Source organism: Sciurus vulgaris, assembly GCF_902686455.1.
Source record: "Sciurus vulgaris genome assembly, chromosome: 10".
Lineage (NCBI taxonomy): Eukaryota > Metazoa > Chordata > Mammalia > Rodentia > Sciuridae > Sciurus > Sciurus vulgaris.
The window spans coordinates 103,681,937-103,697,979 of record NC_136470.1 but is presented as its reverse complement, the minus strand read 5'-3'; the positions used below and the strand labels follow the sequence as shown (position 1 = coordinate 103,697,979).

The following is a 16,043-nucleotide window of genomic DNA, read 5'->3' as shown; positions in this document are numbered from 1 at the left end:
AGTCAAATCAATCATCATTTTTTTTAAAAAACTCATGCAAAATGAGATTTTATAGACCTCAGTCAAGCAAAACCCATCCAGAACTTGGATTATTCCACACATATACAAACAGGAAGTGCCAAATGATTGCAGATCTATTTCTTTCACTGCTTAAGGCTCACATGTATTGCAACGATGTATGTCAATGTGCTTGGTAATACTAAAGGCACCTTCAATTATGGGATGATTCATAACATAGTAGAGGCTGTAACATGCATTTTAATAGCAAAAGAAGACTTGGGTGGCTTCTTTTCAAACCATTCTACCAGAATATATTGATCAGAGTCTGTTTTAAAAGTTAACAATGCACCGAAAATATGCATACTATTCAGATTATTTGATACGCTAATTAAAATCATATGATGGAAACATCAGACTTCACTAGATACACTAATTCAGCTATGAGTTAAAACAAGAAATTATCAATAAAATATTGTTAGAATTCTAAAAACACACTCATCAAGAAAGCAGTCTCTCCTCTGGGCATTAAAAGGCATTGAGAAAACATCCTGATGGGTATTCAACCAAGGTGTAAGTTTTTGCAAGGCCAGCAACTGTGGGGGAAAAAACATGTTGCGCTCTACTCTTCTTTCAGCTGGATGGTTTTCAGAAAATCAAGAGCCTCTGTACTGGGGTAACAGAGGGTGCACCTGACTTGCCTGGATGTACCCCTTGTTACACAATGAGTAGCACTCATTTCTAGTCTCAAGAACATAGACTCTGGGCTGTTTCCTTCAACTTTGTTTCCAGCTTTTGAAGCCTTGGCCTGGGATGTCACAAGGCACCAGGCCTCCAGGTAAACTGGTTCAATTGATGTTGAAGTCTATACTCTACTGTAATTTTCTCAGTAATAAGGAATTAGCCAGCAGTTAACATTGCATTTTTCTACTTATTAAACAAATTAAGAGGCATTTTGAATATATCCAGCCTATTAGAGCATGTGGTTTCTATTTGGAAAGGCTGAAGGTTCCTGTAAAGGCAGTGAGTAATTACCTTAGCACTGGTGAGTCTGGGCCGAGGCTCAGCGGCACACTGTAATAAGAGACAGTTGCCATAAACACACCAGTGGGGGTGAATCTTGGTGTGTGGCCTTCTGGTGAGAAACAGATATCAGCCCTAGGTGAACCTCCTCCACTCCAGTCTCCACACCAACTCCTGATCCTTAAACCCTTTTGTTCTGAAATTACACGGCTATTATTCATAATTACTCCATGGTTCTCTGTCAGATTTTATATTTGAAGAATGCCATCTGCTGTTTAAATTTACCAATAATTACTGAAAATGCATTCATGGGAAATACTTCATGTGATCTGATTGGAAAGGGGCAACCTATGGTGCTTTAAAGTGAAACCCTTGACTTCAGCACTATTAAAATTGCAGATTCCAGAGTCTCAGATGATAGAAGTCCATATTTTCTGGCTTTTATTTCAAATTATAGAGAAAGCATTAAATGGGTGATGAGAATTATTTGTGGTCTCTTTCTCTCTTTTTCACAGAAACATAGAAAAATTTACGTCAGAAATAAATGAATTATCTAATATTGTACATAATAAAAGTTATAAAACATTTATTTGAGAATTCAGAAATAAAGCAAATCTATAGTACTGTATGTCTGTAGCACTTCCTAGTATGTTTTCAAGGCCTTATAGCCCTGAAAGGGCTAGAGTCACGAACGCCTTTTTGAGACAAGAAGTCTAAAATTTCTATTGTACCCTTGGTTTCCCATGATTTTCAACAGGGCTTTCCCAAGGGACACTAGAGCACCCTTTTGTTTATCTATGAGTCCACTTCACTCCACCCAGAGAACAGAACATCTGAGCAAAACAGGACTCTGGTGTAACCTGGAAAGAACCAAAAAGCTCTCTTGGTGCTTGGAAGAACAAAAGAAAGCTGTGTCAAGACAAAGAATGGGAGAGCTTGCCTCTGGCGCCTCCATGTTGGCACTGAAAACTAGTTTTTTTCCACTAGATCCTATAGAATTGTCTCATTTACCTATTCCTACCACAAACCATCAGGTATGTGTCAGAAAAACTGTTTTTCAAGGGGTTCCCAAGTCAGAGGTTTGGCCAGGGTTGAATCTGCTTCCACCAATTCTATGTGTATCTGGATCCAAAGTCAGTTTTGCAGTTTGCAGCACAAATCAGTGAGTCACTGGATTTATATGCCCAGCCAAGCAAGGGAACAAAAGAAGCCCAGAGTTGTTGCCCAGATGGACGAACAACTGATTTTCCTTATAAAATATTTCAGTACAATGCAGAGGAGTGGGTGGACCAAAGAAGCAGCAAATGAGAGCTGAATTTAGCTTTACTTGAAATGTGTTACTCAAGTGCCCTGTCCAGGGATATTCTAAGTAGGTGGCCAGACTGGGTGTCCCCTGAAAGCACACTGCCTATAAATTTGCTTTAATGCAGTGGGTAAGAGAAGCAGCATGTTCAGCATCAAAGTGAAAATATTCTGCTTTTCAAGTAACAGTACTACCTGGTCCCTGGCCTGAGAGCAGCAACAACAGGCAGATTAAAGGGCGTTTTATTCCTCTCTCTCTCCCACACATCCACACAGACACATACAGACAGAGTCGTAAGCCTACTTGCCAGGTGGGATTCTTCCAGCTCTTTCTGATCCAGAACAGGTTTTTAATCACTTCATCTTGTTCAGTGATATCTGCTATTTGCTGTTTTACAAAGCCATGAACATTTACAGTGTGAGGCAAATCTGGTTGTCTCCATTAAATCCTACAACCTGGGGAGGCTTCCCTTTCATTATTTAACGACTTCTCTTTTCTCTACCTGTTATTGATTTCATCTAAAAGAAAACACCCCAGGGATCATAGACAAAATACCATGGATCTGGTTATAAAAGATTTTCTTGTAATAGAAAATAGCCCTACTGGATTGGACCATAAAGAGCTATTACGGTGATTCCCCTAATGGCCATGTGTGGCCATTCTGCAGATCGCAGTGCCTTTTGGAGGAGAGACAGATGCAGGAAGGAGGGCTGGATGTTAAAAACTTACAGATAAAGGGCTTCACACTGCTGTGGATGTGCTTGTGCTGTTTGAGGCCTGATGAAGTGGCAAACGTTTTGCCACACTCCGGGCACGCGTGGGCCCGGGCACCAACGTGCTGAGAGCGAATATGCCGCTGAAGGTTGCTAGGGTCCGTGAAAACCTGCTAGGAAATGAGTACTGATTAATCAAGAAATTTAATTCAAGGACACAATAAAGAAGACCAGGGATGACTCAAGAAGGAATCTGGCTTAATTATTTTTGTTTTATTTGTTTTCCCCAAAGACTAAAAGCAAGTCACATTTTTCCAAAGTGTAACTTCCTTTAGGATAGGAACTGTAAATTATTCAGCTCTATGACCTTAGCATAGAGTACCTTCTGGTATCAGTTACAGAACAAAATAATGAATGGTACTGTTAAGCCATATTCAGGACTTTTTGATCCCATTTACAGCAACTGGAATTAAACAACAAAATACTGGTCATACTATTATTAAAACTCTTATGCTACTTCCACTCTCAAACTAAAGGCATATTATATATAAAATTTGGGGAACTTTGACTAAAGCACCCAAATCTACTCAGACAGTTTCCCAAGGGGGTTAAATTCTAATACTGTGTTTCACTAAGTTAGCAGCAAGCTTAAACTATTCCTTTGGATATTATACTAAAAAATAAATTTAAAAAGTCAGCCAACACATACCGGGAGTAAAACATCTTTAAAGAAAATTTGGGATATTACAATTTCCACTGTCATGAGAAGTGGTCTTCAGATGATTTAAGAAGTTATTGGAAATAGAAAATGATACCACGACATCTTTTAGTTAATTAAAACATGTGGAAATCAAAAGTTACATATTACTATTCCTGTAGTCCAGAGTTAAGGTCCAAGTGGAATACTTTCATCGTGCCTGTATGTTGTTCAGCACTGGCCACAAAGACAGAGGCTCTGCTCTTTTTAATTAGAATCAAGTCATGATTTACAATGAGGACTTGGGTGAAAAAATCTGCAAATGTAGGAGTCTCCCATTCTTTCTGAATAGGCATTCAGAAACTTTATGTGACTTCCGCACAAATTGCTATTAAGAAAAATTGGTAATGTGCATTGGATGAAATTTTCATTCCCCCGTAAGGCTATAAAACAACCCCACACTGGCAAGTCAGTAGCGGAACCAGGAATTTACCAAGGATGTCTGACACCTAGTTCTGGAACTCACCATTAAGCCTCACTTCCTCCCTTACAAAAATAAAAGGGTACCCACTAAGTGTTTTTATACACTCTAGTAATGCCTTTTAGCATACAACACTCAGCCTACTTTTCTCTAGATATTTATAGTTTCCCCTCTCAAGGCTTGTTTTCATATATCGTAGCAAGTGATGGATTAAGAGAGAGCAGGATGACAGAGAGAGGCCAAGTAGCCTACAAATTCACTGTACCTTGGCACAGTTTTCACATTCATAGTGCTTTCCACTGTCATGTGACATCTGGTGGCGAATTAAATTGGACTTCCAGTTAAATGCCTTGGGACACTGATCACACTTGTATTCCCTCTCTTCAGTATGTGACAACATGTGTTTCTCCAAGCTGTTAAGAGAACAATTGATTTAATAAACTTGGTGACAAAGAACATTTTCATAAACATAATGTTATTTTATTACTAATCTTACTGTCGATGAAGATTTGGGAAGAAAAAGAAGTTGAGGTGAAAAAAGGAAAGAGAAGAAACAGGCTTGTGGTAGACAAAAGTACATTTTATGTTTTCTAGACTGAGTCTCCCACCAAAAGAGAAGTTGCCCTATAATATGACTAGCAGGGATGATCTGCCAATTTAGGAGCCTGGTAAACAATGACCTATTTGTTCAGTTCTGGATTCACTACACAATTCTAACAGTAACACATATTGCTAATATCTGCTCTATTCAACACAAACACTCCAACAAAAAAAAAAAAATGTTATTATGGGCAAGTATTCTGTCTAATATATGCATTCTCTAGATGTAAAGAATATTTTGTTGTGGTTGTTGTTTTTTGTGCCAGATACTGAATTCAAGGGCACTTAACTACTGAGCCACATCCCCAGCTCCTTTAGTTTTTATTTAGAGACAGAGTCTCACTAGGTTACTTATAGCCTTGCTAAGTTGCTGGGGCTAGCTTCAAACCTGCTATCCTCCTGCTTCAGCCTCCTGAGCTGCTGAGATTACAGGCATGTGCCACCATGTCTGGCACAAAGGGTATGTTTATTTCTATCAATGTCACCATGTGAGAAAGACAACAAGTGAACTATTCAACAAGCAACTTTCCAACATGGCCCTGTGATGGATAGATGAATGGACAAATGGACAGAGATGTGTGTGTGTGTGTGTAGATATACATGAAGGTAGATATAGACAGGCAGGTATGGATGGATGGATAGATAGATAGATAGATAGATATAGCTTATATATTAGAAAATAAAGCATATAATATTGTAAGCAAATGCATTCTTAGGGTCCCTAAAAGAAAAAAAAATGGTTAGAAGTTTCTCAAAAGGAGAGTTTATCTGTTTAAACAAAAGTTCTCTTCAAATTTTTCTCTCCCTTTTCTATAATTTTTATTTGAAATTTTAAAGATTAATAAAAAACAGCTACAGATAACAGATTGTTCTGATACATACACACGTAACATGGTAGTGACCACTCCAAAGTGTAGTAATCAGAACTCCTTGGAGAAATGGCCTATTTCAAGTCTAATGAAATACACAAGATGCATTTTGAACATCTTGTTATTGCCAAAAGCAGAAAAATTATACATGATGCCCAAAGAATTAGGGACCAACTTGAAAAGATGCTCACTGAGCAAAGTAGACACAATGCCAAGCATTAATAATAATGTCTTTCAATAACGATTATCTTCAAAACACACAAACAGAAACTACCTGCCACCATTGGAGGATGCTATGAAGCCAATCATTATTCTGAAAACTGGTAAAAAAGGGGAAAATTCATGCATGTGTCTTGCTTTCCCTATATGAAATGTACTTTATGGTGACCAAATAGAGAATGAGGGGCAATTTCTCTAAATAAATTAATCCTTATTACAAATGATAAAAGAATGATAGAATTAGAATACATTCATTTTGCAATCCCTAAAGAATTAATGAATCTAGGCAACATGTTACATGCCTCCTGATGGAAATCAAAAACATCATGGATGAAGTATTCTTGCTAAAACATTGAACCTAAATACCAACTAAGGCTTGGGAGGTGATTATGAGTTTACAGAAAAGAGAGGGAATGGAGAAAGATGTGAAACACACTTTCTACAGGGAATCGAGACTGGAGGAAATGCTACAGGAAAAGAAGAAAACTCAGTTTCTTCCATAGTATTTCATAAATATATTACAACACAAGAGAAAGTCTGACAACAGGAACAAGTAGACACCAGAAGTTTGTCAGCCAATTACTCTATATAGACCTTATTTGATCTCGATTTTTTTTAAAGTTATAAGATAACTGGGAGAATCTGAACTCCAACTGAATATTTGATAATGTTAAATTATTTTTTTAAAGTGTAATATTGACTAATGCTTTAAAAGAATTCTTACTTTCTAAAGACATACTGAACTACTGGTGAATAAAATGATACAATGTCCAGGATTTGCTTCAAACAATCCAAAACAGGTATAGTTGCAACAAGATGCCTTGTGTGATCATTATTGAAACTGAACATATTATTTTTTTAATGTACCATGCTCTCAATTTTGTGTATATCTGTAACACTGCATAATAAAATGTTACTTTTAAAAGAACACACTACTCAATATACAAGGATTGTTGTCTTCTATGCTTTTTAAAATTTCTTGGATCTCCTTTTCTTTTTTAATTGGTGAATTACAACTACATATAATAGTGGAATTCATTATGCCATGCTCATTTTATTTCTCTATGAAATGAATACTCTTGAGTATCAACTAAGACTTTTGTACACCAAGAATATGTTCCTGGGTGGTCGTGGGTGGGTGGGAGTGTAAGAAAATGAAGCACCTGCTCTCCTATCTTGGTAAATTAGAAGTACCTTTCTCACGCTGATTCTCAGCATCAGTTTCCTCCCTACAATTGTATTGGCACTGGCACATGAACTTCTTTGTATGCCCCATGAGTCAGTCCAGTCGGGAATGCTATTCTATTTGAGCACAAGTGCAGATATCTCCATGAACACAAAGAACCAGGAAAGAACAGGTGTGGGGAGTACTAAGAAGCCCTATCTTTATCTACCATATGTAATCCTCTGTTTGGTACAGAAATGCAAGTGCTAACAAAAGAGCTAAGACAGATATCCATAACTGCAGTTAACACTGAACCGAGTCAGGGACACCCTCCAAACTCAAGTACAGATCACAATTCTCACTATCATCAGCAATCCAAGAAGGCAAGCCCTTTTAGGATATATACTTCAAAATGCAGTGTGTTAAATCATAGGCCTGGAAATCTAGTGGCAAAAGATAATCCTACATGTTGAGTCTTATTTCTTCTCCTAACTCCAAGGATATGGTTTAGTTTTAAGGGTATATTATGAGCTGCGCATGATGGTGCACACTTGTAATCCCAGTGACTTAGGAGGTCGAGATAGGAGGATCCTAAATTTGAGGCCAGACTCAACGATTTAGTGAGACCCTGTCTCAAAATTTTTAAAAAATAATTATTTAAAAAAGGACTGAGGGGCTGGGGATATAGCTCAATTGGTAGAGTGCTTGCCTCATATGTATAAGACACTGGGTTCAATCCCCAGCACCCAAAAAAAAAAAAAAAAAAAAAAAAAACTGAGGATGTAGCTCAGTGGAAAAACACTGCGAGGATCAATTCCTAGTACCAACAAACAAAAAGAATATAAGTACATGGCATTCAGAGAGTAGGAGTGAGATATCAAAGCAAGAGAAATATTCTTTCTTTGCTTCTCTTAACCTAGCATAAAATCCATATTATTCCAAGGCATTATCAACTGCTGGCTCATTAGTGATTAAAGAAAAAAAAAGTCTTCTCACAAAAGCAAATGAACATGGGTTTCATAAACATAGAAGCAATCCAGCCAGGCATTAGTAGGACTTCCCCACTTTTCGTCCAATTTAATACCAACTTATAGATCTTTGCTCAGCTACTGAGTTGTTTACCTTTGCTTCTTTCTTGCTCTCTCTCTCTCTCTCTCTCTCTCTCTCTCTCTCTGCATTCTTTCCTCAAGATTTTAGAGAGAAGATACAAAGCATAAGAAAGTGTCATGTCAAGAAAGGAATTTTCATTTGTTGAAAATGTAAAGCAACAATACAGCATTCAATAAAGTGGAAAATGTTCAGAGAATGGAAGTTCTGCATGTGGCTACAGAACATAATTCATAACCAAAACTGCCACTTGAAGAACTGACATTAAGGTGTATAGTAAAATGTTTTATCCAGTGTGTTAAAGAAAAGTTTTGAGAGGTCACTTATTTTTTGCCCCTGAATGTTTGACTGAATCAACTGAACTGGCAGTTGGTTTTGGCATTAGACAGGGTTGGCTCAGGCTTAATTGTACAGTTAGGTAGATTAAGAGGCTTTCTCCTCCCAAGAAGTGTTGTATACACTTTCCATAGTAAGAGTACTATTTACAAATAAGAGTTACTGTTTAGTCTGTCAATTTTAACTTTATCATACTGTCCATTATTTTTGATGATAAAACTTAAAAAGAATAATTACTGGTATCAAAGATGCCATTTTTCAGAATCAATGCTTCCCCTACTCGTGGTATTTACTAGTTCCATTTTGTTTTTTTAATTTGGACATGTTCTATCCAGGGGACATGCTGTGATGTCTTATAATCAGAAATTCACATTTTACCAAACACATGTAACAGATTTAATCTATGCAGATTAACTAAGTTGTATAGATGAATTGAAGGCATGTCAGGAAAACTCTCTGATTCCACCAAATGTTTTCTCTCCATTAATTAAATTAGTCCTGAATTTGCCAAGATACAGATATGTGAATTTGACTCAGTCTCCTCCAGGAAGGGGTTATACTTAATGCCTTAATGGTCATTTAAAACTTAAAGTGAATTACTACTAAATGAAATCCTTTCCTAAAAGAGACCTAACCAGGAGAAGAGAAACCAGAGCAATAAATGGAGGGGAAAAAAGAGAAGGAGGAAAAGGAGCCTCTAAGAAGGAAGGAAAATGAAATGGTAAACTGAAATAGGTGTTGTGTCAAAGACCAACTCTGAGCTATTCACGTTCTCCAGCAAGGTTGGTTGATACAGGACCATGCCCACTGAAATACTGTGTTACACACACTTTAAATTCTAATTATTCTTTCCAATGATCATTTCCAAGTTTAAAAGCAAAGCAATGAATACAGTTATTAAAATTGTTTGTGGACCCAAGGCAAAAATCCATTAGGGAAGGAACAAACAAATTAAAAAACCTATTAGGTGGTTATTTACTTTTCTGATTTTAAAGGAGCATTTTGTAGCATAATTATCAACATAGTTTCTGAAGGGTAGGTTCCAGAGGTGTTGATTTTTTTCAGTAGACATTTTAAAATGTTCAAAGGGCTATAAAAAATTAATGGATTACCAAAATAACGAATTTAATTTTCTGAAAAAATAAGTACTAATTACTTCATTTAGATTATTATATTCCTTTTAGGAAATGCACTAGAAAACTAAACATTCTTCTTTCATTCTTTTATCTATGTGCAGTTTAGATAATAGTTCAAATTAAACCATGAGTTGCACTGTTGTAGCAAAATAAAACCTATTTTTTAAGTGAGTACTAGACCCAGTCTTCTTTTTTAAAACATCATTAAATGTTTCTGCAGGTACTTTATTGCTTCCTGGCAAATGACTAGTTTGCATTTTTTCCCAGAACTCTTGATTTTTTTTCCTCTAAGTCATCATTCCCTGTAAAGTTAACTTCAATTCTCAATAATACTACTTAAATAGTAATTTAGGGGTTGGGAATGTAGCTTATTGGTGGAGTACTTGCCTAACATGTGAGAGGCCCAGAGTTCCATCCCTAGCGCTGCCAAAAATTAATAACAATATAACGTATTATTTTATATTTGAAAACAAAATAACGAATTCTAACTTTACAGATAAGAATTTCCAAGAGAAAAAAAATGGCTTCCAATACTAGCATTTCTGTTCAGTTCACTGCAGTTCCATGTTTCCCAACTGCATAAATTCTCAAAATTCAGGATAACATTTTATTACAAAGTAAAAACACAAGTTTCAAGGTGCAGTATGCCATATCTAACCTTTGCAAATCAGGAAAAACTTGGTCACATTCCTTACACTCCTGGATGGTGTGGATCTCTTGGAGATCATTCTCACTTTCGAGTTTTTGTTGAAAGTCCTCTTCCACCATGGAGAATGCTGAGTGAGGGGTACTGCATGGGAACTTTTGGTGATCCGCTAGTTCAGCTTTGGATTCAAAGAGCTGGTCACAGTCCTCACAGCGATATTGCCGTTCTTCTGTGAAAACAATTCAAATGTTGCGATGATTGGGTGGTTAGGATTTGCTATCCCAAACCAGTTCTGTAATTGAATTATACAAGGTGTAATTGAAATTATTTGTCATTTTTCCCCATGACCTTTTTAGCATGGATTAGAAATTATGTATATAAAGAATCCAAGAGAGAATCTGAAACAATAACATAAATAATTACTGTGGCTATGGTATAATGCCTGATCAGATAAAACTTTATGATAAAACCTTTCTAGGTTCAGAGGATACTGAGAGTAATAATTATGAGTTATTGAGCATCACCTATTTTCTCAAGCCACGGCATGGATTCTTGCTATTCCTTAAAACTGAGTATGAGAAATGATTATTCTGATTATTATCCCAATTTTCAGATAAGGGTACTGAGGCTCAGAGAAGTTAAGTAATCACTCAGTCAAGTGGTCAGGTCAGAATTTGAACACATCCCTGCCTGGGCCAACATTCCTCCCAAGGCCAATGTCATGTTATCTGGAGGGCACAGGGGACACAAGGCCCTACCTGAGCCATGTTTTATGCCTGTTACTATCAGTGAGCTTGGCAGTGCTTTAGTACCCATCACTGACCAACATGGTGTACAGGATGTCTGTAGTGCCCTTCTAGGCTAATTTATGTTACGTGGGGCCAATGCTAAAGGACACGGCTTTGTTAAATAGCAACCATATCATGAATTTGCACTTCAAATGAATAAGGTAAATAAATGGTAACCATTGAGACTAGAGATAATGAGGTTATAGGTAGAGATGGAAGTGTTTCTACTTTATTTCCATAGCTGTGAGGCCACTCAGGAGGCCACAGTCTGCAGAGATCACACAAGTACAATCCCAGACATTTTGAAAACAGTTCATGATGATCAAAAACACATAATGCCTGTTATGTAGACTTACAGCTTAAGGAAGATGTGGCTCTTTAGTTGTTCATTGATTAAGTGTTTTTGAGAAAATATTTAAGTCACCTACCAAATGTCAAACACTTTGCCAGGGAATCAATGAATAAGAAACTCGAGGGGATATACATGTGAACAAAGAACTGTGATATATTTTATGACAGATGCATGCTTCAGGCCTAAGGGAGCACTGAGAAAAATGCCTAATCTATCTAATCTGGGGGAAAGTGGTTCAGAAAAGGATTTATAGTAAGTTTCAGTCAGCTGAAATGGAATGAGAAGGGTTATTTCAGACAGTGGGGATCGAACAGACCAATGATGAAGCCAGGAAAGAACATGGCACACTCTTGGAAAGGTAGAGTCATGGTGAAGTTTGGCAGGTTTAGAGGGTGCATGTGAGGAGGAGAAGGAAAGGAAGGGAGGGTGGCAGGTCAGCAGGGGCTTTTCAGATCCATGTCAAGAAGAGAGAAGAGAAGAGAAGGGAAGGGAAGGGAGGGAAGGGAGGGGAGGAAGGGGAGGGGAGGGAGGGGAGGGAGGGGAGGGTCCCTGCAAGTTAGGAAACAGGGACATATTCAGACTTGGTTTTTAGAAGAATTTCCCCCAGCTGCAGTGTGAGAAGCCCAGCAGAGAAGCGCTGTGGGACACTGCTGCTATAATCCACCCAAAACACTGGCGTCCTTGAAACTAAACCAATAACAATGGTGGAACCAGAAAGTAAAGGAATTAGTAGTAGATTCAACAATCTGTGGTATTGGGATGTAGAGGGTTAAGAAAGAAGGGAGTATTCTGAAATAAAACACCCAGGCTCTGGAGACAGGAGTCTCAATGATATTAACTGTTTGAGGGAAAAGTTTCTTATAACACCATTCATATATTTAAGATCTGCATTTAGATCTCAGTCAGGAGTCTAAATAAAAATAGAACTTGCAGGTCACATAATACATCAAAAAGGCTTAGATATAAAGAGGCTGAAAATACTTTATTTTGAATGCTGACTCTGTTACTTACTAGTCATGTGGTCACAATAGTCAATTTATTTAGCCCAACTTAGCCTCCATTTCTCTGTCTACAAAATGAGTATAATTCCTTTCTCACAGGTTTTATCTATATGTAAAAGATTAAATGAGACAATATATGGAAAGCATACAATAGCCAACACACAGTAGGGTGTAATATATGTGTTTGGGTTTTCTTCTTTCCTAAATTAAATACTAGACACATAAAATACAAATTACCATTTAAACATTATAAGCCTTATATGTAAACAGATGGCATATGAATGGATAGGGATATAATGCATTGACAACAAGCAACCCATGGTTCAAGAACATTTTAAAGGAAGGCAATTTTTTAAAGATGACTCTAAAAGTGGAAGAGTCAATTCTACTAAGGTCTTTCTGGAATAGTTGACTAATCACTTAAAAGTCAAAAATAACTATTTGAAAATATTTTAGATCTAATGCTTACAGGTGAATGATATAGTGCACCAGAAAAAGTTCAGGTTGCATGTTTTAATCATCTGAGCATCCTCCTACACACACTGCCAAGGCACATTTCCCACTGGGCCAGACGCCCCTCCCCATCAGGCTCAAACTCCACCAGGCTGACTGAGAACTCTAGGTTTCTGAAGTCATTTGTGTATCAGAGTTTCCAAGAGGGAAATGAATTCAGGAAGGTCCCCTCCAAATACAACCAGTATAACCTAAAAAGGCATAATATTGTTTGACCTGGTTAAAAAAAAAAAAAAAAAAACGGTTGCCTTCATAGAGGTACAGAAGCAAAAGCTGAGGCTCTCCCCTTTGAGATGCTGGAGGGATAGAGAGTATTGCAATTCTGACCTCTCTGGTAGGTTGAGATGGTACCCTTGTGGGTCTTTCCAGCAAAATATTCTAAAGACATCACTATGTTATGTTGAACCAATCACATTCTCTTAGGAGCGAGGAACAGAAAAGAGAATAAAAAATATTATATTTTCATCTCAGTGCTAAAGATGAACACAAGGAAAATACTCTTAATCTAACCTGAATATTTATGAGTACTAATTATTATTTTTTGATCACACCTTCCCCCACCCCAGGCTTCCTTTGATTTAGAATAGGCCCCTGGCAAGTAAAAATTCTGCTGACTCTAAAATTTCTTCCTCTCAGTATCCCTCCCACAAACACTTCCTATAGGGTCATGATGATTAAAATTTTACTCCCATAAAAAACATTTTTTCCAGTAATAGGACAATGGATCTGTTAGCTTTAGATAAGCTCCAAGCCAAGCTCCCTGGAATGACTCTTAAATAGTGGCAGGATTCTCACAGAGCCTAAGACATTGACAAAAGGTGTAAGGTGATGTCTTCATTCAAACATTTAAAATTCTCTTGACCTGCACTTCAGGGAAGACCTCTGCTTACTTGAGTTTAATATCAGCAAGACATCAATCTAGGAAAAGAGTCACTCCGAGAGAATGAATTTGTTAGAACTGACATTGAACAGTCAGGGAAGCTAATAAAGAAATGCCAAGTGTGATACAGTCTCTGAATGAGAGTTCTGGGGACCAGTGGGCAGTACTGACCATGGATATCAGGCGCCATAGTGTCATGGGGATAGTCTTCGCTCTTCATGAACAGCAGGAGCTCCTCTCCTGGCGCAATGTCTGCGACTACTCTATAGAATATCTTCAAAGACCAAAAAAAGAGCAAGGAGAGGAAAGACAGAGAGACATGAATATTAGCAAAGAGCAAGATATACATTAAGATATCAGTACATTTTCTCATATCTTAATTAACATATGCCTTTTTATTTTCATTTTTTACCAAAAGGATTGTGACTTCCTATTTTATATACTGAAAATGAACCCTCGCGTGACAACTGGAAAGCTGTGACTCTCAAGCTAGTTTGCAAATCTTTTCCAAATCCTACTTCACAAATCAAATTTTCTTACTGTGAGGCCTGCTGTGTCATATATGCCCTGTGTGATGTTCAACAAAGAGTTTTTCTTTCTCTGAATTCCTCAAAGCACCTAGCAAGGCACAAACACACAGATCTGAATCCTGTCTTGCATTATCCTGCAGTATCCTGGCCAACCTTCAGCTATCCTCTTGAGCTAGTTAGCAAAAGCAGCCCCTTCTCATGGAGATGTTCTAAGGTGACAGGCTGGCCGGACATGACATAGGAATCAGCAAGGTCTCTGGAGAACAGAATCCAAGGACAGCATCTTGCTTTTTTGACACCAAATGCCCCTCTCACCAATCAGAAGGGGGCTCTCTCATGGCCGGGTTCCTGACTGCCACTCTTGGAAAGCAGGCATTAGTCTTTTATTGATTCATTTATCAGGCTGGTGAGGGTGGTACTTATTCCCCTTGCTTTCTAGCAAAGTCCAGGGGAGAGAAGGATTTAATGAGTCTGTTAATGACTGACTAAAAAGCAGTGGGGCAAGTGTGGAAAGAACCCAAACCTGAAATTTCCAAAAGCTGCCTACCTTTGCTCAAGCAGCTGGTGACTTAGGCAAGCCATTGACCAATGCACATATCCAGGCACCAGGGTTTTTCCATTTATCAAAGCATTGAAGCATGAAAATGTTCAAGATGTTTATTCATTTTACCATAAAAATTGTCTTCGTTTTCCATTTTATTCTAAGATTATTTATTAAGCAACAATTTTGTATACAAGATAGAGATGTTGGAAAACGAACGCAGTTGTGCAATCAACTAAAGGAAATGACACCCATCACATTCTGTCAAGGTGTCTTTGCAAAAACCCACAGTACTCTGAGAAAAGGAGATTATTCCTTTGCCTTTTATCTTCTCTCTCACCAACATCACCAGTGAGAGTTTTTTCTCCTAATCCTCTTACAAATTAAACAAATTTCAACTATGGTCAGACAAAAACAAAAAAACAGAGTCCCAGTTTCAGATTCTACCTATCTACATACAACACACACACACAGAGACCAACACCAAAACCAGCAACCAAAAATAAGAAGAAAAATCACCTAACACAAATGGTACACTCTATGGAGAAACAAGAAGAATGATAGTTTTAGAAGATACTGCTGTTAACTATGGTTTCTTACAGGACCACTTGATATTTCAAACTGAGAAAAGCTGAATAAATTAATGTCGTATGAGATCCACAGAAATACTCGTACTTTGATTGTATTTATCTATTTGTTTATCTTTTGAAAAGCTGAGGACATTAAACCTAAGTAGGTGCCTCTTTATTCCAGTAGGTGGCTCTAAAGCCCAATTGTTTATTTTTCTATAAAAAGACCAGAGCACCAAATTGTGCTAAATTTGAAAAACACCTCAATGAGGACTATTTTCTGCTTAGTTTCTTTCTTGTCAAAATGAATTAATTTTTTTTCATTCAATAGGAGTTTAACCACCTGAAGTTGGTTTACAGAAAATAAGGCCAAACATGAAGTGTTGCTGTAAGCGTTATAGTTTAAACTAAGTTTCTTTATTTGTCCAAATACAGAATGGAGACTATCAGAAGAATTATTACTTGTTCTGTGCTGTTTCCATTAAAAAAAAAAAAAGAAAGTAAGTTTTTAGTTTGCATCTAATGCCTGATCTTCACATTCTCCTTTCTTTGACACTGAGAGGAACAGTTCTACTGA

The 16,043-nt window shown here is 37.4% G+C and overlaps 1 protein-coding gene across 14 annotated transcripts in view; it reads right to left on the bottom strand.

Annotated features, from left to right (window-relative positions):
- Nucleotides 1–16,043, bottom strand: part of MECOM (MDS1 and EVI1 complex locus) — a 532,746-nt gene that overhangs the window by 32,321 nt on the left and 484,382 nt on the right. For 10 of the 14 annotated variants that reach the window (XM_079155769.1, XM_079155757.1, XM_079155766.1 and 7 more), the window contains 4 exons: nucleotides 13,998–14,100; nucleotides 10,305–10,521; nucleotides 4,480–4,627; nucleotides 3,053–3,209 (listed from right to left, as the gene is read on the bottom strand). In XM_079155769.1, coding sequence (XP_079011895.1) covers nucleotides 3,053–3,209; nucleotides 4,480–4,627; nucleotides 10,305–10,521; nucleotides 13,998–14,100 — 625 coding nt within the window. The remainder of the gene's footprint in view (nucleotides 1–3,052; nucleotides 3,210–4,479; nucleotides 4,628–10,304; nucleotides 10,522–13,997; nucleotides 14,101–16,043) is intronic. The other 4 variants (XM_079155763.1, XM_079155765.1, XM_079155768.1 and 1 more) reach the window with 1 other exon arrangement.